At 44.9% G+C, this 27,907-nt stretch overlaps 1 protein-coding gene across 1 annotated transcript; it reads right to left on the bottom strand.

Annotated features, from left to right (window-relative positions):
• SNRNP40 (small nuclear ribonucleoprotein U5 subunit 40) lies at window positions 1-27,907 on the bottom strand. Its single transcript, XM_004705029.4, has 10 exons — window positions 27,748-27,907; window positions 21,862-21,991; window positions 21,207-21,300; window positions 19,729-19,894; window positions 13,676-13,798; window positions 8,257-8,377; window positions 6,071-6,153; window positions 4,933-4,994; window positions 1,348-1,451; window positions 1-503 (listed from the first exon to the last, which is right to left on the bottom strand). The coding sequence occupies exons 1-10, from the start codon at window positions 27,880-27,882 to the stop codon at window positions 454-456; spliced, it is 1,068 nt and encodes a 355-aa protein (XP_004705086.1). The 5' UTR covers window positions 27,883-27,907; the 3' UTR covers window positions 1-453.

The raw sequence follows: 27,907 nt of genomic DNA, 5'->3' as shown, positions 1-27,907 counted from the left end.
TACTTGTAAAAAGGCATCTATTTGGCTTTTAATACAAAATGACTCACAGAAACATGGGAAGGAAGTATCATACAAGCCTGTTACGGAATGAAAGAAACCAAACCAAACCCCCAATCAAAAAAGCTAACAAACATCAGCTACCTTCCCTGTCTTCAGTCTGGAGTAGAAAGGCGACTGGAGACCATATCAGCCCATTTAAAGAAGTCTTATTAAAACAAACAAACACAGAAAGAAACAACATCCCTAAAATCCGGCACGGTTTTGAGGCCAGAGGAGCTTGCCTAACCACCCTGGTGGAATGAGACACATGTGGTCATTGAGTGCGGCCCCCTCCCGCTGTTTCTTACGAGCCATGGTCTACAGGGAGGATGCCGGCCTGGGCACCATTTGAAGCCACTTGTTCCATCGGCGGTCTCATGAGCAAGCTGCCCGGGAGTCTTCTGCTTTGGACCCTCATTGAATCTCTCCCATATACAGCCTCTTGTCACTGGATGCCGAGAGAACTGAGGCAAAAAGAACAGAGAAGACAGTTGGGAATAATGAAGTCCCACAGAGACTTGAGGCTCAAAGGCTCTCCTGTCAAGAACCAATTCTGGTCCAGAGGAGCAACTGGATTTGGCCGGAACGTCCCTCCTCCTAAACGCCACGTACAGGAAACCGTTGTTTGGCTTTTTAGGCCTAACACTTTCAAAACCATGAGTGCAACTGTGATGGTGACAGAGGATTTCAGAGCTACATCATCTGGCTCTAATTCCTGACACCCCCGTCAGTCCAGGAGGCTCCTGGGTGGCACAAAAAGGTACACGCTCAATTACTAGCTAGAAGACGGATGGTTCAAACCCATCCAGATGTCTTAGAAGACAGATCTCCTGATCTGCCTGGGAGAGGCCACAGCTCTGGAAACTTAATAGCAGCTATTCTCTGCACACATGGGGTCGCCGACAACTTGTCCGTCAAGCCCAAGAAAAGGACCTCAGTCACCCTAAAAGCGGGGAATCGATGGCGATGGCAGCTGTTTCTGGTTGTTACACTTAGTTCTGAAGAGTGTTCACCATAATTTTGAGGCCTTACTTACGAAGGCTTGCTAACAAAGTTTAAGTAGCTCTGTAATCCATTTCTGAATACTGAGGAACATTCTTTTATTCAACCACAGTATCAAAGCATAGGCTTGAAGCAAGTACACGCGAAAGAACCACAAGCAGACTAACTAATGTCCGCTTGAGACGGAGAACAATACTTGCTGGTTTGCATGGCAAGTACATAGAGAGATGTCCACCTCTGTATTACCAGGACCCCTCTGAGGACATTCTTGCCGCTCCCCCTTTCCCATAGTTGGGCCAGACTTACTGATGGGCTCGTCCGGGTGGAAAGCCACTTCATTGATGGAGCCAGCGTGGCCAGGCAGTTTATACAGGATTCTTCTACTCGTGGTATCCCACACATACACAAACCTGCAAAGCACCATGGCAAAGGTCAGGACTCCAACCGCTGATGTAGGGCAGAGGCATGGCTTTTAGAAAGATTTTACTGTTATTTTGACCATTTAAGAGGACACTACTCAGTGGCACTAATTTACATCCTCACATTGTACAATCATCACAGAATGGAAGACCTCTTCCATTCTTGCAAAGGCCGGCCAACTGCGAATCACCTGTCAACTCTTACCTTTAGGTCTTTGCCTACACCCTAAAGCAAACTGACTGCCACGGAGAGGATCTCGACTCAGTGGCCCTACAGGTCGGAGTAGGACTGCCCCTGTGGGTCTCCGTGGCTGGAACTCTTGTATGGGAGTAGAAAGTCCTGTCTTTCTCCCTCGAAGCAGCTCACGGTAGTTTTAAACTGCTGGCCTTGAGGTTAACAGCCCAAGGCATATAGCCATTACACCACCAGGGCTCCAGGCTACCTATTCTAGAGATGACATATACACGGGGTCATACATAGTCCTCCTTTTGTGCCTGACTTAGTTCACTGTGTGTGGCCCTGGTTCCGAGCTGGGCTGCCAACCTCTGGGTCAGCAGTTGGCTACACCAGTCACCCGGTGGGAGAAAGGTGAGGCTGTCTACGTCTGTAAAAACTAGTTTGAGAAACCCACAGGAGCAGTTCTACTCTGTCCTGTAGTGTCCCCATGAGGCGCGATGGCCACCGATATTTCATTTAGTGTAGTGCAGAGAGAAACAGAGATTTTCTGCTACATAAACAAACCACAACTTGAACTGAACCCATGGGCAGACAGAATACAGAATTCTAAACTGAGAAGGGGCCAACATAAGCCAGCTGGCCTAGCCCCCTTGTTTCACAGACAAGGACCCTGAAGTATAGTGACTTCTCCATGGTGACTTGCACACTGACTATGTTCCGGTCGTGCCCTTTGTCCTTCCACCCTCAAACATTCTGGCAAAAAAAAAAAGGTCCTGTGATGATCAATATTGCTCTCTCTAGTCATTTTAGCAGGAGGTTAAAATAGAGACACCAGCTTCATATGATCATGAAAATTATCTGCTTGGTGCAGTAGTTACACCTTGTGCTGCTAACCTTGAGGTCAGCAGTTCGAAACTACCAGCTGCTCCGTGGGAGAAAGATGAGGCTCTCTCCTCCCGTCAAAAGTTACAGTCCAGAGAATCCACAGGGGCACTTCTACCCTGCCCTCTCGGGTGGCCATGAGTCAGGATCGACTCGATGGAAGGGAGTTTGGTTTGGTAATAAGTAAGAGCTTCTAATTACACTGCTCAGCTCTCGAGGGCTAGGCTCCAAGCAAGATGGAAGAGAAACAGGAAGCCCGTCTGTCCACAAACACCCTTCCCACGCCTTCTTTCCTGCCAGCCACAAACCACTGGTCCTCGTGACTTCAGCTAAGGCAAGTGTGAAACGAGTGCAGGCCTGCAGTCAGAAAGCCCTCCGTCCAAATGTCAGTGCAGCCACTCACTGCCTAAGTAGACTTTGATATTCGAACCTCCCCAAGCCTCTCTTTCCTTAGTTAGACCACCCCACTCTTACCGACCAATGAACGAATCTCACCCATAGTGGAGACGGGCCAGTCTTCCTGCAGTCCCTGAGAGGAAATCTGAGGGGGCGCAAGCTGGAGGGGTGATATGACTAGAGGGGGCAGATTTTGCCAAATCCAGGCCAAACTGAAAAGCAGTTTGCTGAGAAGCAAGGAGACTTTTCCTAGGCTCACAGAAGCCCGCGGAAGCCCAGATCTCCAAGGGTCTACTGCAAGGCATCACTCCCAATGGCTGCCAATCCGATGCTAAATTTAGAGGCTTCCATGTCCTCTTCTTACTTTGGTGTGCCCCCTTCAGCAGGAGCCATCTCTGTCTGTAACAGGGCTGCTGCTGACTTGGGCTAATTGGCGCAATGGCCTGTGAAATCCGGTCATGCCCCAGCAGGCAGAGGCCGGCTCCCCCCAGACCCGAGCCAGCGGTCCACATGTAATGTCTAATGGACAATGGGGGGCGGGGGCACTGCACATCAAAAAGGATCAATGTTAGAAGAAAACGGCTCTTCTCAGAAAAGAAAAAAAGAGGCTTATGCATATATAACCCAAAAGCTGAATCTTTGATAAAAATGATATAAAATGACTTAACAATGGCTCTTACTCTATCAGTTCTTGTCCATTTTCTCTGGCATTAAACTTGTGAGGGGAAAAGCAACAAAGGCAACCAGAGCCCTTAGGTTTATGGGCATGGTTCACAAACAGGAAGGGTGGGACAGAATGGAAGTGATTCTTCTCTATGGTAGGTGGCATTAGAGCCCCCAAAGGAGGAAACCCTGGAACATGCTGATAGCCCTCACTCGCCAAGGAACGGGCTCTGGTTGATATAATGGTGCTTGTTTTGATAGGTAGCGATGCTAGGCTCAAGAAGGACCAAGACATTTCCTACTGGTCACTAAACCCAGGATTTGCCCCCAGAGCCTTATCTGTAGTCTCTAAGCCTTAGCATCTGACCACCCCTATTCAGATTGAATTTTCTCGTGTTCGTAGGTCACCCGAACATAGTGGTTGTTAAAGTTTACATGTAAAGAAAGCCTCACTGTCTCTGAAGCCAGCTCAGGGCTGGAAACCACCTCAATGCCAGTTTGCCACGCCTCTGACTTAACAATCAGATCCATCCTGAAGCCTCTCAACCCAGCAGTCAGAGCCACTCTTTGAGCTGGTCTGTAATTCATGCACATCAATACGCAGTACTAGATCAGTACATTTCACACTAGATCACAATATCCAGAGAAAATGCTTAGTACACGGTGAATTAGAATGGATCTGGCAACAAAATGTTCTTCTGCCTAGAATATGTCAAGCACTCCCTTGAGTTTAAAAGGCCCAGCCCCTGACACGAGCACATAATTTAGTGGGGTTCTTCACTGTGTTTGTCTGACGAGAAGATGCAACACATGTTAATACAGGTTAGAGGAGTGACGAGTGAGTACGGCACAGAAAAAAGCACGAGCTATGCCTGCGAGGGAGCTCGGAGAGGATGCGGGCGCTCCCAGGTGGGGATGGGAGACAGACAGGACTTTGGACAAAGGAGACGTGGGCGTCTGAGAGGAGCCTGGAGGTGAGAATGTGCCAGTGAGTTTAGCAGCAGGCAGAGCACTGTGGATGGTGGATGGCGGCGGGTGCTCAACAGCGATTTGAACGGACTGAAGGATGGCAGGAGATGAATCTGGAAGGCGGACACAGTCTGCATTTTGTTTGGATGGCAAAGGGGATTCAACAGCAACAAAGCGCATTTTTACCCTCTGGGTCAAAAATGCAACCAAAGAGGGCAGACACGATGTGTGTGTTTGTGTGACCCATCGTTTGGCATCTGCACCCTGCTTTCTCAGTGCAGCTCTCGCTCTGCTGGAGCTCAGTGTCCCCCCCTCATGCATTACTCATGAGACACTATCTGCATCGCTACATTGTTCTGTTGCCCCAGACCTAGTAATCCTTACCTGTCGGCGGAGCCAGCTGCTATTTTGCTTCCATCGGGTGACCATGAGCATCTCAGGAGATTCTGCAAGATGAACACGCAGGTACCCATGGACTACAGCAACACACTGACTCTTCTTTATAGACAGTCTCCCCACGAAGAGGATCGGCAATTACCCCACACTCTGGGACAGCCCCACCCCCAAATAGCACACTCTGTCATTTCACACTAGATCACAATATCCAGAGAAAATGCTTAGTACACGGTGAATTAGAATGGATCTGGCAACAAAATGTTCTTCTGCTTACAAACGGAGGCCGGCTCCCTTTGCTCTACTTACCTTGACACTCACTCATTTTTGTTTGTTTGTTTACATGGAAGGAAAATGAAAATACTGCTAAAGCCAACAAAATATAAGATATGATTTATAAAGTAAAACAAAATCTCAAGTTCACAAACAAACAGCTCCCCCCTCTCCCCCCAACACACACACAACAACAGGGATTTAAACTAGGGGGAAACTGCTTTTATAGAACTGACTTCTGAATCTGCATGATTAGGAAAAAGGTATGATGGTAGCAAATGTACAAATGTGCTTGACACATGGATGGATGTATGGATTGTGATAAGAGCTGTATGAGCCCCCAATAAAATGATTAAAAAAAAAAAAGATTCAACAACAACAGAAAAAAGGTCTCTGTCAGACCTCTGGCCAGTGCTCAGAGGGGAGCCATGCAGACTGGGAGAGAACAGCAGACCCTCGGGCCCCAGCCCTGGGAGCCTGGGTTTCTTCGATAACCTCTGATCTCAGCGGGCCAGTATTTCCATGGGAGGAAGAGAAGAGCAGGGCTAAGGAGCCCTGGTGGTGAACTGGTTCCCACGTTGGGCTGCTAACCGCAAGAACAGCAGTATCTCACTGAGTGGGTACGAAAGTCAAGAGTCATCCTTTGAGGGCTGGCCCCACCAGTATCTAAAAATGCGTGGGGGAATTTCCATTATCTTTTACTTCAATGATCCCATGAACTTTTTTCATAGCAGCCTCCTCTCTGACGGCCTTCTTTCTTCTCTCTGCTTCTATTAGTTGGACTCCTGGCAAGCCCAGTTTTGGTGACGAGTAGTGTGACTGGAATACAATCCCCTCTCAGCCGCTCAGAACTCACCTTTTCAAAATTGTGCACGTTTCCTTGAAAGATCTTCACACATCTCTCCTTGGGGGCAAATGGGCGGACATCCCAGACTCTCACTGTGGAAGAACCCAAAGAAACCACTACTGAGACAGCGCTTAGCCAGGTGGCCTGAGAACCCGCCTGCAACGATGAGAGGGACAGACCCCGCTTCCTGCTTAGAGGGGCCAACATGCCGCAGGGGCAATGACCACGGGGGAGCGTCCTTTCTTTACAGGGTGGGAATGAGATACATCAAGGCCCACTAAGTAGGGGCTACGGCACAGAGGGAAGCTGAGGAACTTGGAGGGGAAAAGTCAAACATATTGCTGGGGATTGGCCGTGGGAAAAAGTTGCCTGTGATACTAATTCCAGCAAAACATTTTGCAGTGATTCCTAAGCAAACTCCATACAATCACATCCAGTACAGCTTCACCACGGCAACCTAACTGTGACAACGATCTCTAGGATCCCAGCGTAGCAGGGACCTTTCCTACCTCTGCACGTTACCAGAGCCAGCCGTGCCACAAGCACAGCAGCTGGAGGCCTGCAGATATGTAGGCCCCTACTTAGGTGAATATGGCAGATCTCTGTGTCCAAGTTTCTTCCTTTCTAAAACGAGACCACCACCAGCTTTTCTTCTTCTGTCTTAAAAGTCTAAGTTCTTTAAGGATCAAATGGGAGATACAAGGGACTTCAAAAAACTTGTGGAAAACTTCCATTATCTTTCAAACCCCTTTCCCCACCAAATGTTTGGAGTCTTTTCGTGTATGAAAGGGCTCTAAAAGGTTGGCAAGCAATCATCAAAAATAATGAATTTATCATTTTATTATGTCACGGCAACAAGAAACTCCCAGTTATTTTCACAAGTATTTATGAAATCTTCTCTTTCCTTAACAGTGAACAAGCTGGCACTGGCAAGTCAGCAGTTTGAACCCACCAGCTGCTCTGTGGAAGCAAGAGGAGGCGTTCTGTGTCTATAGATCCACCTCTTGGGAAAACCAAAAAAGGGAGCTCTACTATGCTCTATAGGGGTCACTAAGAGTCAAAATAGACCCAATGGCAGCGAGTTATTATTTTACATTAGCGTAGGCTATGGCTGTTGCTAAGAGTAATACTTGAGGGTGAAAAAATAACACGGACTCCTGGGGTCAAACTCAATGCCACAGAGTCGATTCTGACTCACAGAGACCCTATAGGGCAGAGTAGAACTGCCTTGTGGGTTTCCAAGGCTGCAACTGTGTACGGGAGTAGAAAGCCTCACCTTTCTCCCTCAGAGTGGCCAGTGATTTAGAATGTCTGACTTTGTAGTTATCAGCCCAAGTGGTAACCACTAGGCTAACAGGGCTCACTCTTGAGGTCAAACGGGCATGAAAACTTGCTGCTGGGCGGAGAATCCAGTAAGAAAGGTAGGATGTCCACTGATTCGGTAAGTATTTATTGAGCACCCACTCAGTGAGAGTCACTCTTTTTAAGTTATAAAACGTCAGTGAAATGCACTGTAGTTCCCAACAAGTCTGTAAAATTCTCTCTTGGGATGTTCCCAAACTTCCCCCAAATTGAGCATATATTCCAAGTCACCTTCCTTTTTGTTGTAGTATACTCATGTAGCTCAAAAAAACAACAAAGGCCCCAAACCTGTTTGCGTCCACCAAGAATGTGGAGCTGTCTGAATGAGGGCCTTGGGTCACACCAGTGGTTTTGGAGTGGGGAAGAAGGCACCCTGTCAGAATGGGCAAAATGTCGGGCATCAACAGGTCTATGGATTCCCCCGAGCTTGGTACTCAACTGTACTGGACAGCTCTTCCAGGTTCATCTTTCTCAGCAAACCAATCACTAAGAGTCCCATGTGGATCCAGGGCCTTGGATGAACAAGCTTTAACAGTAGAACAGTCCACCTGCCAGTGCAGACAGGGATGCCTGGAGACAATGCATGCTGTGGGCACCGCTGCTCCAAGACTGGCTGGCCGCCCTGGCTCTAGCATCCTTGGTTCTGAATTACTGGGTCAAAAGCCTACCCCATTGTAACACGTTTCTCTAATTGTCCAGGAGGAACCTGTGAGCCATTTCTGACTCTTTCTCTGGATCTCATTTACCGTGGCATGCATTTCTACCACTGGATGCCCACTTTCCTAAGGGCTGACACGGCTGGGTGCTGGGAGAACAAGCTTTCTCAAGGTTACCTGTATTGTCCATTGCATTGGACAAGAGGTAAGAGCCTTCAGAACTTAAGCTCAGGCCGGTCACGGAATCGGCATGGCCTCTCATGGTATAGGTCAGCTTGTTTTGGCGCAGGTCCCAGACCTGCAAGGACACAACCAGACTATCAGAAATCACGTGGGGAAGAGCACACAGAAAGAACTGCAACAGCCAACTGCTTGGGGAATTGATATCCCTTCTTAATCTGGCTCTAGGCCAATTATTACTGTATTTCAAAATATCGATTTTTGGTCAAAGAAGAAAAACCTCTTGCCTTTCTAAGTAAGGAGACAAAAGTTTCTGTTTGACAGGATTCATAATAAGGAATGTCAAATATTAAGATAAAGCTTAAGAGGAACAACAACAAAAAGACAGAATAGAGGTTATTTTTCAAACCCTGGTTTTTAAGAAGTACCTAAAAACAAGAAAACATGTCATTTGAGAAAGGCATTAGCATCACATGTATAACATATATACATAAACAACAGCAAGGTAACAGTGTAAAAATGTAGATGCTTACAATTTTCCTTTTAATGTATGGATATATGTATATGCATGCCTGTGCAAGGAAAAACATTCATTATAAGAAAAACAGATTCACTGTTGCCTGGGCAATAAAAGCAAGATGATTAGTTGAGCTGGAAAGAACATAAATGCCAAGCAAGGAAAACAATGGCCTACTAAGTTACGGCTCATAACAACACAGTACTGCCCGTTCTCATGCAGGCAGCAGTGGTACACAGCAGAGTGGGGTCTCTGGGCCAGGCTGAACTCATCTGTCGCTTGGAGCTGGGTGGGCACCGGGCCACTAAGTGTTGTCGCGGCGTTTCCTCGTCTGGACGACATGAGTAACAGTATCTCCTTGTGCTGACTAATGCGAAGACTACAAATAGAATTCTTAGCATATGTCTGGCACATAGCAGGCCCTCAATAATTGGTAGCTATTATTAAAAGCAGCTCCTAAAATCACCTTGAAGACCAAATAGAAAAATGTTTACAAAATAAGCTGTGAAGCAAAAAGGGGAAACACCAAATGGTGTTCAGAGCCACATCGACTACAGCTGTGTAAAACACGCTTAAGCCTAGAAAGATGGTCTGGAACGTCGAACGGAAGAAGAGCAGCAGGTTGGCTAAGGGCTTGCCATTATACACAACTTTGCCACTTGCACCAACCGGGAGAGATGTCCGCTGCCTTCGCCCACAGCACGGGGTGGGGCAACGGCACCGACAGACGCGCTCCATGCAAGGTCGCCACAAACTCACAGTTTGTGAGGAAACAAAAGAAGCCGGCTCTGTGACGCACAACACAGTGGATCTGCGCACACAGTGCTGAGGCACGCGTGGGTGTGTGCGCTCAGAGCAGCGGGAGAAGGAGCCTGAGTGGAGGGTAGAAGCCGGGGCAGGGGTGAAGCAGCCGTGGGCGCATCTGGGAGTTACCACAAAGGAACTCCCAGCTGGTATTTAAAAGAAAAATGCATACAAATTTTTTATCTAACATGGGACTCAAAGTTTACACAAAAAATACTGTTGTCTGGAAAAAGAGGAAACACACTGAAATTCCAACAGGATTGGAATCTGGATGATGCGATTAATGTACTTTTCCTACTTTTAAAAAACATTTTCTTTAATAAATTCTTAGTTTGATTATGGATCATACTTTAATTCTGACAATTACCTTAATATACATTCATTCTCTATAATAAAGTTATTTTGTCAACTACGCATTTGAATGCAATCTCTACATTTAAAATGGAAAACTTTAGGGTAAACAAAAAAAGCAAATTAGAAGTATCCACCCAGATTTCTGGTTGAAAAAACAGGATATATGACACAGTGCACAACAGGGAGCTCTCGACGCAGATGAAGGAAGCAGGAATCCCGACCAGGCCGCCCAGCCTCTGGAGCACTGTGCGTAGTTCTTGTTCACAAGGCCCTGAAAACAAAGTGCTGGCAGGAAAAGACAATGTCTGCGAACTAAACACCTCTGACTTTAGAAGGATACGGACCACGAGGCTATGATGTATATGAGAACTTTAAAATACACAGGGCATCTAGGAACTAATCCAAATTATACAAAACTCCAATCAGAAGACACCCTCAAGGAATATGAAGGACAATGTTTCAGGAAAGAGTAGTGCTGGGCAAAACTGCAGTCGCTCTGGGACTCTAAGTCTACATCTCCATAAGCATCCTTTCTGTCAGGAAAGCGCTGAGTGAGAGCAAATCTGTATAACAAGAATGCAAAAGCCATTTACTGCAAGTAGGTATGATATACAGTGTATATCTGAGAAGCAACCAAGCTCACATGGAAGCAGCACACCAGCATGTGTGATCGCGAGGTGTTGAAGGGATCAGGTATCAGACATCAAAGAACAAAAACTCATTCCATTATAAACGAGGGGGAGTGCGGAGTGGAGACCCAAGGCCCATCTGTATGCAACTGGACATCCCCTTACGGAAGGATTGCGTGGAGAAGGCGAGCCAGTCAGGGTGCAGTGTGGCACCAATGAAATATACAACTTTCCCCTAGTTCTTTAATGCTTCCTCCGGCCCACTATCATGATCCCAATTCTACCTTAGAAATCCGACTAGCCCAGAGGAGGTACACTGGTACAGATAGGAACAGGAAACAGGGAATTCAGGACAGATGAACCCCTAAGGACCAGTGGTGAGAGTGGTGATACCAGGAGGGTGGAGGGAAGGAAGGGTAGAAAAGGGGAACCGATTACAAGGATCTACATATAACCCCCTCCCTGGGGGGTGGACAACAGAAAAGCGGGTGAAGGTACATGTCGGGCAAATAATAATAATTTATAAATTATCAAGGGTTCATTGGGGAGGGAGGGAATGAGGGGCTGATACCAAGGGCTCAAGTAGAAAGCAAATGTTTTGAGAGTGATGATGGCAACAAATGTGCTTGAACAATGGATGGATGGATGATGAGTTGTATGAGCCCCCAATAAAATGAGTTTTAAAAAAATCTTCAAATCCTAGAAAGGGGTACACCTCCAGGACTAGAGCCCAATTGAATCTGTCTGTCTAGAAAGGCCAAGAACAGTGGGGACACAGACCCAGGAAGCAGTCACATTCTCTGTGGTAAGAAGTTTGGAGTCAGAGCAGAGATGAGGGCATCGCGGTTTCCCTTTTTGCCAGTGTAATAAATATACACATGTTTTTGTGTGTGTGTAGAACAAAAGTCTCAAAAAGGTATTAAATCATTTTATTTAAATGATATTATGGACAACAAAAAGACCTCCCAAGAGTACAAAAGACAAACAGTGCTTGTTAGTGTCAGACATGCTGAGAAGCGTAGACTACAAGTAGAACTATGGAATTTTGGGGGCAATGGAAAAAAAACCACTTAGTCTAATTTGCAATAATTATGGTTCCATGCAAATGTTAAAATTCATAAAACTACAAACAGCAAAGGCAGTACATTTAAAAAATATCTTAAAAGTATAAAAAACGATCCTATCTTGATGACACTAACCCACTTTCATATGCACAAAAAGCCCTCTGGTGATTCTAATGCCGGTGGGACCCCAAACTTCACTCTGGGAAATACTACACCAGCTATTAAAATGATCTAATTAAGTCCCTATGTTCTGATTCCACATTCTTCAAATAGTTACATGGGGAAACAAAGGAGCAGGAAGCTACGTTCAATTTTGGGAAAAGGTGAGTTCTGATGTACTTCTGTGCGGTCCGAGTGGGGGATGTGGTGTAACTGGTTACACAAAGGGACTCAAGATCTGGAATGGGATGGAGAGTCACCAGCACAGAGCGGGCTACTGAAGTCATGAAAAGATGAGACCGTCTAGGGAGAAAAGAAGTTCGAGGAAAAATGGCATTTAAGTAACTGATGAACCCAGAGAGGTAATGGAGAGTGTGTCGAAAAACGGCACCCAAACCCACTGTCATGGGGTTCATGCCAACTCGGAGCCACCCACAGGTCGGAGCAGAGCTGCCCCCAGGGGTTTCGAGGTTATGCATCGTTGGGAGCAGAAAGCCTCATCTTTCTCCTATGAAATGACTGCCGGGTTTGAACCCAGAGCCCCACAAACTAAACCTACCACCACGCCGACACACATTCACCCAGACTCTAGAGAGGGTTTCCCAGGCTGCCAAATCTTTAGGGCAGTGGTGCTCAACCTCCTAATGCTGTGACCCTTGCATACGGTTCCTCATGTGGTGGTGACCCCCAACCACAAGATGATTTTCATTGCTGCTTTATAACTGTCATTTTGCTACTGTTATGAATCATCATGTAAATATCTGCTATGCAGGATGTATTTTCATTGTTACAAATTGAACATAATTAAAGCATAGTGATGAATCACAAAACAACCTGTAACTATAGATGGTGAAATATTCATTTCTAATGATGAATAAAAGAACTTTTGTCTTGAAGCATGGTGTAGCATGGGTAACAGTCTTCACACCAGCTACTCATATGTGGATGTATCTGCATGTGGGCGGACCTGCCTGGAGATGGATAGAGGAGCGGTGTCTCGGTTCCTGAGACCATAGGAAATATGTGTTTTTCCGAAGATCTTAGGTGACCCCTGTGAAAGGCTCGTTCGATCCCCAAATGGGTCGCGCCTCACGGGTTGAGAACCACTGCTTTAGGGAAACCGATAGCCTTCCTGTTCTCTCTCAGAGCAACTGGTGGGTTCGAACCAACCTTTTGGTTGGTTAGCAGTCCAAAGCCTACCCAACAGCGCCACCAGGGTTCCCCTGTCTCACCCACAATGACCGCAAGAGGCAAGAGAAAGGAATACGGTACAGTTTTTCAGTAGAGGAAGTTGAGTACAGTCTCTCAATAAAAGTGGACGAGGCCAACGTTTCTGAGATCTTTAAGAACATCAAAAAGTAGAAACAGAGTTGGTGCCACTGCAAACTAACACCCCGCATTGACTTACTGGCACTTGCTGTGCCAGTACTCTAAAGCATGAGTTCAGTTGCTCTCCACAATCCTGTAAGGTAGACATCCCATTACCACCACTATTACCCTCGTTGCTCACGTGAGGAAAATGGAGGCGTAGCTATGGCTAGGCTTTGAAAAGTTCCTTCTCATATTCTCAAAAAGAAAGACCACGGCAGGAAAACACAAATGGACTCATTTCATTAGGCCATAAGCTTTTAAAAAATTCTTTTGGAATGTCTTTAGGCAGAGACTACATTCTACATTTCTACATAGTCCCCACCCAGGGACTTCACCTTACCTGCCAGGCTTCTGAAGGCATTCCTATGAACTGCAAAGCAACCCTTGATTCAGGAAGTCAACAGGGCAGGGCAAGTTACTACTTATTTTCAGCAGGTATTAAGCACAAGCTACCAATTTCAGAAGTTTGAAAAGCATCACCTTTTCGAGTTGAGAAAAGTATGACGCATTAAACATACCTTGATATCATTGTCTATGCCACCAGAAATAATCTGATCACTCGTGTCATTGAAGGTCACAGCCAACACCTGGTAAGTGTTTTGAAAGGTCTGGCTGGCTGCTTTCTTACGGATGTCCCAAAGCTGAAACAAAGCAACAGCAACCCATCAGCAAGATCACCTGAAGATATAACTAAACAGTACAGCTTAAGTCCAAGGACTTCCAGGAGGTGCGCATATCACTAAAAAGAACTTCAGTGAGAAACTTTTCTGGATACCCTTGTAAAATTCACCCCAAGAAGCAGGTCACAACTCAACTGTTCTATTTCCAGAGTTCTTTGTTGAAAGTTTAAATACATAGTTATGCGATGTGGAAAACGTAACAAACGTCAGTGAGCAGTACTTGTAGAAACTGTTACATGGGAACAGATTGTGAGGTCAACTGTCAGACGCTAACAAAAACATGCTTAAAACAACATGCCTTAGAGTGGACCCTCTGCCTGTTTGCTTTGTATAGTTTTTGGGCAGCAAGGATATTAGACCAGGAGTTTTCAAAGTGTAGAGCTTAACTTACGGTTGGGCTGAAACTTACATTTAAAAAAGAAAAGACAACGGTGACGTTAAACAGTGTACAACAGTGAAAATAAAGAAGCAGAGAATTCCAAGAAGGAGCCTTACTGGCAAAGATACTTCAGCACTCGTGTAACCAAGAGTTGGCAGTGTACATTCCCCCGACACTTCATGGGAGAAGGAAACCTGGTGATTATACACACACGCACGCACGCGCGCACGCACATATACATATAAAAATTTATTTAGGGTTCAAGAGTGGTAGGGTGGGGGAGGGAATAAAGAGGAGCTGATATCAAGGGGCTCATGTAGAAAGAAAACATTTTGAAATGATGATGGCAGCATCTGTACAAGTTCACCTGATCTAATTTAATTTATGGATTGTTACAATATCTGTAAGAACCCCCAATAAATGATCCAAGTAAATAAATAAAATCAACATTAAAAAAAAGCAAATACATTAGTAGTTGTAGCAGGGGATACTGGGGGAAAACAACAGACAAATCAAAAGGCTTAGAAGAAAAGGTTGGGGAATAAGATGTTTTGGAAAGAAAAGATTTTGTAGAGCTCATTTTCTGGGGATCTAGAAAGCCATGCATGTGCCTACAGGTCAGTCAGTTATTTCTCATTGACCTTCTAGTGCGTGTGCAGAAAGCAAAGAGTAGCAGTGTCCTGATCTTCCTCAATGATTGTTGAAGGCATACCCCAACACACACACACACACACACACACACACACACACACACACACACACACACACAAATTGATGTTTTTAAAAAAAAATTTCATTCCCACGCATTTAAAGAAATCCCTGTTGAGTCACTGGCTGACTATTAAGCTAATGGAAGACTTTGGTAGCCAATGGATGACTTCTGTAGCTACATATAACACGAAGAAACGAATTACCGAACCATTCCCTGGAAGGGTTCAACAGCAGATTTGAGCCTGAAAACAACAAGTCAGCTGTTGTCTATCTGCCCAAGACGCTGAAAGGAGAGTAGGCTAGGGAAGAAGGTGGCCCAGGGCCCTGCTCTTGCCACAAAGCATGAGGCCAACATGTGGTGAATCCTGTTGGAGAAAAGCTCAACGGTTCTTAACCTGTGGGTCATCACCCCTTTGTCGGGTGGAACGATCCTTTCACAAGGGTCGCCCAATTCATAACAGCAGCAAAATTACACTTATGAAGTAGCAACGAAAATAATTTTATGGTTGGGGTCACCACAACATGAGGAACTGTATTAAAGGGGCGCGGCATTAGGAAGACTGAGAAGCACTGCCTTCAGACATCCAACACAAAAGGGAACCTCATCCACTTTGTCAAACAGCCTTGCCACATCTGGCTGAAGTGGCAAAGGGGTATCTTTTATAAGCAGCTGAGTGTTCCTCCTCATCAATCAACCATTTTATCAAGGGCTTGGACCACCAAAGAATCAACTGTTGAGCTGTCCCATATGTCCAGATCAGAGACAATGAGAGGGAAACAGCAGAGGCTATAGGCCTGGGCTATAAAGAAAGCTGCTGACTCAGAAAACATCCTTCCCAAGAGACCTCTGTCCTTTGTACAAGGGTTAATACTGCTAGCACTTAGGCAGAAAACGAGAAGCCCTAGCTGGTGGTGATTGCTCATAATGTGGACTCCATTGAACAGGTGGTCTTCCTGTGGGTCACATACCAAGCTGGGAAAAGCAAAGGCCAAAGAATTCTCCTTCAACTTGGGCCAATGCACACAGCTGATTTTTCTGTAGATAAACACAAAACATCCATCCATACACATATATATATAAGGAATAAAGAATCTGAGGGTGAGTCATATAAGATTATTCAATTTGAGGGACAGAAAGAAAAATAAATAAAAAAAAGGAGAACAAGCGCCAACCTAGTGGGACACCATCAAGTATACCAACATACGTATAATGGGAGTTCCAGAGGAGAGGAAAAGAGAATATGTGATACAAAGAACATATAAGGAAACATTAGAAAATGTTCCAAACTTGATGGAAGACATGTATCTACATATTTAAAAAGTTCAATAAACTCCAAATGGCATAAAAGAGAGCCACAACAAGACATTATAATCATACTGTTGAAAGCCACTGTGATGGGTTAGATTTTATGTCAACTTGGTGCACCTGTGTCAAGGTATGGGCAATCCAACCTCTCCATCAGGACACAGCCTAATGATGCCTCCATAGGGGTGGTGGTGGTGGTGTTACCCTATTTATAAGGGGCACTGGAGGATTGATCTCTTGCTTGCCCCTCTGCCTTCCTGCTTGCCTGGATTTTGTGTCTGGTTCTGAGTCTGAGTTTGCTGATTGTGGGAGGTGTTGCCATGTTCTCGCTGACCTTGGGTCCACGTGCCTCTGCATCTACCAACCTGTGATCTCCCCACTTCTTGCTTCCCCTTGCGGCTTCATCGGCCTACAGCTGTGTGAGTCTACCGGGGCTCCAGCTCACATCTGACCCATGGACTTCAGTAGGACTGGGTCAGGCTGCTTTCTCGATATAAAATTATTTTTTCTATATAAGAAATATCCTAGTTTTGATTCCCTAGAAAACCCGACCCAAAGGTCACAAAAAGAGAACCCTAAAACATCAAATACAAACTAATTCACAATGCATGAAGAATCTTGTATGATGAATGGTTGATATTTCATCAGAAGCCATGAAAACCAGGAGGTGATATGTTCAAAGTACTAGGGGAAAAAACTATGCACCAAGAAATTCTATTTAGCAAAGCTACCCCTCAAAATTGATGATGAAATCAAGGCATTCCCGGGTAAACAAAAGCTGAGGGCATTTATTACCACTAGATTTTCCCTACAAGAAATGTATGGAAATAATCCAATGGGCTAATGGGCCAGACGACCCTCAGCCTCGCTGGTACTGAGAGCAGAATAACTCCATGATGCCAGGCTGCTACTACCCACTGCTCTGAAAGCAATCATAATAGATGGCCCTGAATAAAATGTTAGAACAATTTGGAAGAAAACTAAGTTATAAAAAAGACGAGGCTTACTGGTCATATAGAGACCGATGGAATCTCACCCAGACTAATGGCCCTTAATTACTCTTCAGGCCTGGAACTGACTGACTGTCAAGGTTCAATGTTCCCTCAAGCAACAGATGGGTTTATTAAGGAGAACAGTTCATTGTATTACATGTAGTGCCACTATGGACCAGAGGTGACTTCAGTGGCACCCAGCAGCAGCAACGTAAGTTCCTCTCAGACAGCTGTGGAAACGTGAAATGGCACAACTACTGTGGAACACTGCAGGCAGGTAGTGTTTCCTCAAAGTTAATACACAGTTACAATATGACCCAGCAATTCTATTCTACTCATAACAGCTAGACAATGGAAATGACCCAAATATTCATCACAAGATGAACGGATCAATAGAATGAGGTGTATCCATACAATGGAGTATCATTCAGCCACAGAAAAGAATGAAGTACTGATACATGTAACAACACGCCCATGTATGAGCCTAGGAAACATGCAGTACAGTGAATTACTTAATGGGGGATGGCATAGTAGGTCAAGCACTTGATTCCTAATGGCAAGGTCAGCAGTTTAAAGTCATTAGCCATTCTATGGAGAAAAGATGAGGCTGTCTGCTCCTGTAAAGAGATTCAGTCTCAGCACAGCTAAAGAGCATTCTACCCTGTCCTTTAGAGTCACTAGGAGTTGGAATTGACCCAGTGGCAGGTTTGGTTTAACCGACTCTTTGTGACTTCCATGCAATGACTGGGTCCCTAAGCAAATAAGGTGCTTGTGGCTTACCAAAGAGACTGAATAGACTGTCCACCCTGGAAGATGAGACCATGCAAAAAGGTGTACCAAACTATCATTATGGGATCAGCCAGTTTTGGCACGCTGTAGATTTAAAACGAGTGCACCCCAGTGTTAAGGAGGGGTCCTCACTATTACCAACAAGAAAAACTTTGGTTTTCTGAGCTGAGAACTTATTAGACCTGCCGGTATTTATACCTCCCACCTCTGATAATGAAAACAACAAGCAAACAACTCTCCAGCAATAGTAGATCTAAGTTAAGTCTGAACTCTGGAATCATTCCTCTTAGCAAAGTATCATGTAGCTCCAAATGACCTTGCACTTAGTAGAAATCATTTCGTAGAAATATTCTCCAAAGCAGACAATCCAGTTATGTTGGTATAACCCTTACTATGAAAACCAGCACATTCATTTAAAACTGCAATACTTTCAAGTTCAGTGACTTAGTAATACCCTGGTTAGTCATTAAAATATCACCCTGGCGTCCAAAATTAATGCCCCCAAATAAAAAGGCTGGCACTGCAGTGTGCCCTGTGTGCCCGTGAGACAAGTTAGCATTTCTAGTCTCATTTTACAAATGAAAATGTGAACAAAATCAGTGGTTCCCAAATTGAGACCCACTACATAAAACCCCTGGAGAAATATAAAAATACTGATGCGCATTCCATACCTATTAAATCTCTGGGTATTATTATTTTTTACATCATTTTATTGGGGGCTCATACAGCTCTTATCACAATCCATCCATTCATCCACCGTGTGAAGCACATTTGCTGCCATCATCATTTTCAAAACATTTTCTTTCTACTTGAGCCCTTGGCATCAGCTTCTCAATTTTCCCCCTCCCTCTCCACCCCGCCTCCCTCATGAACCCTTGATAATTTATAAATTGTTGTTATTTTTGCATGTCTTACACTGACTGATGTCTCCCTTCACCCACTTTTCTGTTGTCCATGCCCTTGGGAGGGGGTTATAGGTAGATCACTGTGATTGGCTCTCCCTTTTCCCCTGGCATTGCTAGTCTCAATATTGGTCCCTCTGGGTATTTTATCATGTTCTTCAGGTGACTCAGAAATGCAGACATATCAGAAACCAAAACTGCCCTGGAGTTCCCACCCTTAATTGAGCTTCATATGCATTTTTCTGTAATCCCCAAACAAAGCAATATGCCTGGGTCACTCTTCTAAAGATTAGGTGCACTGGTGGCTTAGTGGTTAAGCATTGGGCTGCCAGTGATAAGGTCAGCAATTCGAAACCACCAGCCACTCCTTGAAAGAAAGACAAGGCTTTCTATTTCTGCCGATTTAGTCTCTGAAACTCACAGGGGCAGTTCCACCCTGTCCTACAGGATCGCTATGCACTGGCATCGATTTGATGGCAGTCTGCTTCTTTCTTTTCTTGTCCTGAACATTAAGAACCCAAGGCTCAGAAAGCGAAACTGCATATACAAGTACGCAAACAGCGGGGCCCTGGACCCAATCTAGTTGGAACAATTTTATTGTTTTGTGTTCTATTATTCTGTAGAGTACGGAAAACACTGCCTATGATTAAGAGCACTTTTTTAAAGGAGAAAAATTTCAAGTGTTTGTTCTGAAAAGCAATTGCTAAAAGGGCTGTGGAGCAGAGGGTGCAGCCAAGGTGGGAAGGCAAGAAGATAAGGTTCACTCAGATTGGGTCCGCGGGAAAGCACCTCAGGCGGACAGCATCACCCACCTTAACTGTGCCGTCGTCACTGCCAGTGCACACAAGCTGGGGACCTCTCCTGGCCGGATAGCAGGAATTCACAAAAGAAGTATGCCCCTTCAGTCTTTTTACTCTCTCGCCCGTCTCACTGTCCCACACAGCTACGGTTTTGTCTGTGGATGCCGAGAAGAGCATACTAGAAGGCAAGAAGAACACAAAAGAAATAAGGGAACACACTAGCAATTTATCTTTCCTACTCACCAAGATTCTGACGATTTTGTACATGAACCATTATCTCTACTTGGATGCCTTGCCCTAGCTACAAAAATTCTACTCAGGCTGGGACGCCAATTTATCCTCATATCCAGCCTCCCTGGGCTGGATCACATGTCTGTGTCTTTGTCTCTTTTAAGATTTAATAAATGTTCTCTCAAAAAGAAAAAAATATTCTACTCAGGCTTTAGACCCTTTTACATTATCTTACAAGAGCTACCTGATGAAGCTGTACAAAATAATCTTCTCTGTGCCCCATGACATATTATATACCCAAAAGAGTAGTTTTCTGAATCCTTATCCCTTCTTTGTGATAAATAACATTTTACATATCATACACACTTGATCTGGAAATGTAGTCACTCCCTGTTGCTGCAGAGATAAAACAGACTGTGCTAATTCTGGACCCGACAGCTATGCAATTCTAACGCTTTCTCTGAGATGCAAAACTTTCAACTTTTTAACGGAAATATTAACAGGAAAATGTATAAAGGCTATATATGCCAGTTGACCCAGATTTTAGAGGCCAGAAGTCTTAAAAAAAAGCTAGGCAAGATATGTAACAATGGAAGTAATGAAATTTATATAACCAATTTTTTATAGTATCAATAGACAGTCTACAATTATTTATCATTACCATGACTGTGATATATAGCGTGTGCTAGGTGAATAAGTATGAGGGAAAAGCAGGGCACAAGCTCTTCTACACAGCTCTGACAAATATATGAAAACCAAAGAATTTTGAGTAGAAGAAAGGCTTGAGGGAAATGTATCATATGATTATTTTGTTTTTTTTTAATAGTATAAATATGGGCTATTTTTCCAGCTGTCTGTCTTTTTTGAGTTCCTCAAAATTATCTTATCACTTTTTTGTGGGGAAAAAAGTTTCCATATACACTCGAGTAGAAGCCGAACCGACTATCAGCCGAGGCACTTAATTTTACCACATAAATTGCATTAAAAAATGTGCTGAAAAACTCGGCTTATACTTGAGCATATATGGTAATTTCTACACATAAAAATTTCCTTTTGCTTTCTATTTTCAAAAGAAGACAAATGTATCTGGGTTGGTGTTATGTTAGAAGACAGGGATGACATACTGCATATATGAAACAATAAGCCTTTTACTTGGGATGACAATGACAAGGGTAGGGTAGTGACCTAAAACGTAGGGCGAAAGGTGAAACAGTGCTAAGAAGTAAAACCATTGCCTGCCCATGATGCAACCGCCTCACCTGCCGTCTGTGTTGTAATGCAGCTCCATCACGGCGCCACTGTGCCCCTTCAATGTGGCATAGTTATCACAGTCCCCATAGACATTCCACAGCACTGTTTGGGAGAGAGGAATGTCACTAACTTACCATAAGGCACATTTTACAAGTGGGCGTGGGCGGGGGTCACCAAATGTGAGATGGCACGAGTCCTGGCTGGTTTCGGATAACTCTGCACCTCAGGATGTACGTCATGTCTTCACTGCCAGTTTTGATCTGGATGCTTCCATCCAGCGACTCTTAAACTTACTAGCAGTCAAGCACACTAGTTACAGTTTCACCAGCAGAAAATAACTATTGTACAGATGCCCTTTACTGCCTAAATGCTGCTCTTTAGCTTACATTTCTTACCTGCTACATTAGCTCAAGCTTTGCCGTCACGAGGAAGACATTCTCCAGCTAGAACAACGCACTCATCAACCAGTTACATAATTCTTATTTCTTTACCACACAAACCCTCTCAAGTCCGCAACCAGGATCCTTCAGTATTTCCACCTGCCCATCTTATTATGCCAACTACGCCGTCTGTCATGTTGCTTCACCTCCAGAATTTATCAACTTAAAAAAACACCACTATTTGGCAGAGAGCAATTATAAGAGGTTAAAAAGCGTGCCTTACATATCAGCCGGTCAAATCCTGCCGACGCCAAGGTGGACCCACTGGGATGAAACTTGCAACAGTACACCTCTCCTTCATGTCCTGAGAGCAGCATGATTGGGGCTTGAAGGGAGGAGCACCTGGGAGGGCCCTAAACAGAGGAAAGAAGTACAGAGTGACCACTGCCCACGGCAAACCTCAGTCCGGCCCGGGCTGCCCAGCCCACAGGCCCAGGAGGCTGCCAAACTGGGAGTGAGGACAAAACGAAGGTGGGATTTCTGCTCTTCTCACACCATTCATGCATCTCGGGAGTCTCGCAGCGGAACATGCCTGTGTCACAGCTAAATTATGGCTCAAACATGTTAAACTCATATTGCTACGGGAACTTTGCATTTTTGGTACCAGACCCCCCCCTCCCCCGAACATTTTCCTCCATGTTTGGCTACTTTCAAATGTTTCTGACTCAAAAAGTTCTTCCTTGATGGCTAACACTCAGGTATAGCATCATTACTCCCATCTCTGGGGGTATCATGGTTACGCTCCTGGCTGCCAACCACAAGTGTACCAGCCGCTCTGTGGGAGAAAGAGGCTTTCTAGTCCTGTCAAAAGTTAGTCTGGAAACCTGTAAGACAGCTCTGCCCTGTTCTTACAGGGACACCACGAGTCTGAATCAGCTCGAAAGTGTGCATTTGTTTGTTCTGATATTCCATTAACCATACTATATTCCTTTATAGTATTTACACTATCTGAAATTATCTTACACACACACACACACACACACACACACACTTCATCTATTCCCCATGAGAACAGAAGGCAGCGTTTTTTTTTTAAGGGAAAAGAAGCACTTTATAAACAAAGAACTTAAATATATCCAATAATCCTTGGGTATGATTACACAGTAATTAAGGACTATGATAAAGATCAGGCATCAAATAAATAAATTATGTGCTGTATACCTTTTTAGGAATGTTGTGGTTGGTGCTGTGGAGTAGATTCTGACACATGGTGACCCTATATGATAGAGTAGACCTGTCCCACAGGAGTTCTTTCTCCAATGTTTTATTATAATTTGCATGGAATTTTATCATGCAAACTAGTTTTCCACTCAACAATGCACACACATTTTGTTTCGTGCCATGGACTAATCCTTACAATGTAGCGGCACTCTCAAAACTTCCTCCATGTTTGTGGTTTCCAATAGTGAATCAGGGATCCTGACTGCAACACCATGCAACACTGCATTTCCCAGTAGCCTTCCCATTGAATGAATGCAGGATTAAAAGGAGCTTCCAACCACCCTGCAGAGTAAGGGCTATTCTTAATATAGGAGGTGTGATTTTGTCCTTGGACACTAAGCCTAGGTTTGGGCAATTCTCTTCGAAACCCGAGCTGACAGGCTCAATTATCAAACAAGAATAACTACACTACCAATCATCCCCAAATCTCTTCAGTGGCTTTTCGTTTATTCATTTATTCAAATAATACCCCTTGCCAGGCACGTTCTAGATATAGGGAAACAGCAAACCAAATAAACCATGGAGCTCACCCAGTAGGAAGGGGAGAGATAATGAAAGGCTACAGAGGGTGGCCGTGTCCATCAGAAAGCCCTCAGATGACAGGTCTGGCAACAGACGTAAGCAAATCAGCCACTGAAAACACCTACGGAGCACAGTTTCACTCTGACACGCGCAGGGTCCCTGTGAGTGGAAGCCAGGTTGACAGCAACTAGTTTAGGTGCTCTGGAGAAAAGCAAAGGCGTATAGGCTTACTGTCATATAGAGGAAGATGGTCAGGAAAACAGTCACTGACAAAGTGGTAGCCGAGCAAAGACTCAAAGGAGCAAGAGTGCAGGTCCAGAGGGCATTTGCAGAAGAGCACCCAGCGGTGGGAGCAACAGGTGCCAAGGCTGTGAGTGACGCAGGAGCATGGAAGTTAGTGTGGGTGGAGCGAGTGAACAAAGAGATTGGTGCACGAAGAACCGGGTAAGGATTTAGGTTTTACTTGAGTAGAAGACTACTGTAAACTTTTCAGAAGAGGATATAAAGAACTGGTTTATACTTTAGAGACTTCTCTGGCTATAGATAATAAAAGCAGAAACAAGAACACCAATGAGAATCTGTCTACTTCCATAATCCTAGATGAGTAAATAGCTTGAACAGGAGTGGTAGCACTTCTGAATATATACTGAGGGTGGTGTCAGTGGGATTTGCTGATAGGTTGGTCAGTGAACGAGGGAACACATGTATACCTCAAAGTGCAGTAGGAGAGGTATGATCACTACCTATACCTTATAAGAAAGGTAGTTAATAGCATAGGTCAGATTCTGGAGCCAGAGTGTCTTGGTTCAAAATCTGTTTCTGTAGGTACATGTACGTTTATGACAGAATAGCAAAAAGAAAACCTAAGTACCTGTCAATGGATGGCGCTGAATAAATAAAATGTGGTCCACAGAATACTATGCAGCCACGAAGAAAAAAGGGCAAAATATATAAAACATGGATGAAACTGGAGAACATTATGAAATAAGGTAATCACAGGTGGTCAAATTTTATTATGACCTTACTATTACAAAGAGACAATCAGTACACATAATGAATCCAATAATCACTGGTGATTACCAGTGATAGTGTTGGGAGGGGAGGGGAGATTACTCTTTAGATAGCAGACACTTGTTATTGGGGGGTGGGGTGGGGAATATGACACCAGATGTGGGTGAAGTACATGGAACTTGACCAAGGTTAATGATGTCACCAAGAAGCAGGAAAAATAAAAGGCCATTTTTGGTAAATGCTATGACATATAAGGTTGTGCAACAAATAAATCTGTTTTGGAGGAAGAACAGCTACACTGTTCCTTACAAGTGAGGATGGTGAAACGTCATCTCACGCATTTTGGACATGTTACCGGGAGAGATCAGCCCACTGGAAAGAACATGCTTGACATAGTAGAGGGTCAACAAAAAAGAGGAAGACCCTCAATGACATTAAATGACACAGGAGCTGCAACAATAGGAAACTCATCATAGGAAAGACTGGGAGGATGACGCAGGACTTGGCAGTGCTTTGCCTGTTGTGCACAATAGGGTCACTATAAGGTGCAACTGACTTGCTAGTTATTCAACAACAGACGCATACATGCGTAGAAGTATATATGTATGTATATAAGTTTAAATACCCCCAAAACAAACCTACTGGGGTCCAACTGATTTGAACTCAGTGACAGAGTAGAATGGCCACATCGGGTTTTTAGGGCTGTATGCCTTTACAGAAGCAGACTGCTACAGTTTTCATGTGGAGTGGCTGGTGGGTTTGAACTACCGATCTTTCAGCTAGCATCAAGTGTTTTAACCACTACTGTGCACTAGAAAGGGGCTGTGGTGGCATAGTTGTTATGCGTTGGGCTGTGATTTGCAAGGTCAGCAGTTCGAAACCACCAGCCACTTCAGGGGAGAGAGCCGTGGCTTTCTACTCCCATAAACAGATAGTCTTAGAAACCCACAGTCACTATGAGTCAGCCTCAACTCGATGGCAGTGAGTTTTGTGCCACTACAACAAGAGCCCTGGTGGCAAAGTGGTAATGCACTGTGCTAACTGCAAGGTCAGCAGTTCAAAACCACCAGCTGCTCCTCAGGAGAAAGAGGAGGCTTTCTACTCCCATAAAGAACTGTTGTCTTAGAAACTCACAGGAGCAGTTCTACCCTGTCCTTCAGGGTTGCTATGGGTTTAGAATTGTTTAGATGACAGTGAATTGGTTTTTTTGTCTTATATATATAAAGCAACAAACAAACAAAAAACCCCCAGAACATACAAACTCACTGCTATCAAGTCGATTCTGACTTATAGCAACCCTAGCACAGGGTAGAACTACCCTTGTAACTTTTAACAGTAGAAAGCCCCCTCTTTCTCCTGCCTTGTGTGCAGGGGTGGGCTGATAAATAGATGTAAGTGTCTATTTATACACGTATCTCCTGCTTTTAAAAGGTTCTCTTCATGTTTCTTCATTTTTGGTAAGTAAAAGAAACCCGAGGGGCACTGTGTTTTTATGAAATGAAACCAGCACTGAGTTGCAGTGAGCCGTTAAAGAAGTTGCAGCGTGTACATTGAACTAGAGTAGTGTCGCCAAGCTCCTTCTCCAGGAAATGCACTTACAGAATTACTTTAGGTAGCAGGGGACAGCTGTATAGGTTAAGTATGTGTGTCCATCCATGCGGGAGTTCAAAAACTTCATGGGAAAGGAGATCACAAGATATTGGAATTTTTCTGAGAGCTTTCTGTAGCTCCTTTGATTACTCACGTATACAACAAAGCACACACGGGGCAGAAAACACCTCACGGGACTGGTTTACAGGGTCCAGAGCAGTGGTTTTCAACCTTCCTAATGCTGCGACCCTTTAATACAGTTCCTCATGTGGTGGTGACCCCCCCAACCACAACATTATTTTTGTTGAGAATTCATAACTGTCATTTTGCTACTGTCCTGAATCAGGTGATCCCTGTGAAAGGGTCGTTTGACCCCCAAAGGGGTCTAAAGGCTCAGGGCCATAGTGTCATAGGACAACTCAGTCAACTGGCAAAGTAAAGTATGTTTGGTTTATATTGTGTCCTAGTTTACGCCTTCAAAAGCTTGCAAGTGGCCACCTACGATAGTCACTGGTCTCTACAGGTCTAGCACATAAGAATGAAAACTACCAAGGATTCAGAGAAGAAACTGATCCACAGGACTGACAGCATGGACAAATCATAATCTCATCTGCCTGGAGCTCAGGGCTAGGGGGTCCTTGGCTACCACCACTGACTGCTGTGATCAGAGCCAGAAACGATGGCTCCTGATTGAATGGGAGGTAAATGTGGAACATAACTCAAATGTGTGAACATATCTCAAGTTTGAACTCAAAGTTTAAACTTGCCAGACCTCTGGAAACAGAAGCAGAAGAGAAGTCATAAAGCTGACACAGTGCCTGAAAAGCAACCAATGTCACACAACTGATGGTGTAGAAATTGTTCAGTGGCCCCTTAATTTGCTGTGTCAACTCTCACTGAAAACACAAGATGCTACTTTTTTTTAAAAAAGGTTGTTTTTTTTCACTTACTAGGTTGTTTTTTTCTCATCTGTGAAATAGGTCCATATGAGTCCCTAACTAAAATACCAGAGATTACACAAGGCACTCAACGCAAAGGCTCAACGAATGGTCGCTATTGTTCCCGGAATTGAACTATCTTTAAGGTTCAACTTTCAGCCAACTGGTAGATTGGCCTTGGCGAACAACTGACACCAGGGAGGTACTGCACCTTAGAACCGCCACTGGGCAGCATTTGTTCCGGGAGAAAGCTCAGGAGACCAGAAGTGATCGGGAAGGAAGATGAACGGAAACGGCGAAACCTGGGGATCGCCATCAATGCCATGGGGAAAATCAAATAAGGATGAGAATGCAAAGACATACAGGGAGGTTGGAAGAGTTACATTAGTAACTATTATTCACTTCCTTCACCCATCTGCTCTGGACCTTTAACAGAAGGTGCATGGAGGCTTTCTATTCCCGTCGAGCGACTGCATCAGAAGCCCACAGGGGCAGCTCTACCCTGCGCGGCGGGGTCGCTATGAATCGGAATCGACTCGATGGCAGTGAGTTTGGAGACAGATCTCAAGTCTCAGTTGTCGTCAACCTAGGCCCGGTTATGAACTACAACTCTAACGGCACCTCACGGGGCGGGAGAGGCGCTAAAAAGGAGGCTTCCAACGCAAGCGCACAGGGCACATTTGCAGGGTGTCGGGCGCCTTTACAAAGCAGACTGTTTCAACTCCACGCGGATCCTCGTGATGCTCCTCTGTGGGGGGGGAAGGCCGGCGCGGGGCCCAGGAGAGAAGATGAGCTGAGGGCCGAAGGCCGACTACTCTTCCACTTACCGCTTGCAGCAAAGCCCCCTGCTGCTGCCCCGCTCCGGGGCCCGACCCCGCCGCTCCCAACAGCAAGTCATGCCGCTGCCGCTTGACGGGGACCAGGGGTAACTCCGGCCCTTTGCGCTTCTGCTGTTCGATCATGGCGGCAGCCACTCCGCTCCGCACC

Source organism: Echinops telfairi, unplaced genomic scaffold (assembly GCF_000313985.2).
Source record: "Echinops telfairi isolate 266 unplaced genomic scaffold, ASM31398v2 ScPeMD7_7457;HRSCAF=8495, whole genome shotgun sequence".
NCBI classification, from domain to species: domain Eukaryota; kingdom Metazoa; phylum Chordata; class Mammalia; order Afrosoricida; family Tenrecidae; genus Echinops; species Echinops telfairi.
Note: the sequence above shows the minus strand (reverse complement) of the source record. Positions and strands in the feature narration are given on the sequence as shown.

Coding starts and splice junctions, on each gene's coding strand:
- SNRNP40 (XM_004705029.4), bottom strand. CDS start 27,882: ATGATCGAACAGCAGAAGCGCAAAGGGCCGGAGTTACCCCTGGTCCCC. Junction 21,301..21,861: donor AGGATTTGACCGGCTGATAT/GTAAGGCACGCT, acceptor TCTCCCAAACAG/TGCTGTGGAATGTCTATGGG. Junction 504..1,347: donor CCACCCGGACGAGCCCATCA/GTAAGTCTGGCC, acceptor TTTTTGCCTCAG/TTCTCTCGGCATCCAGTGAC.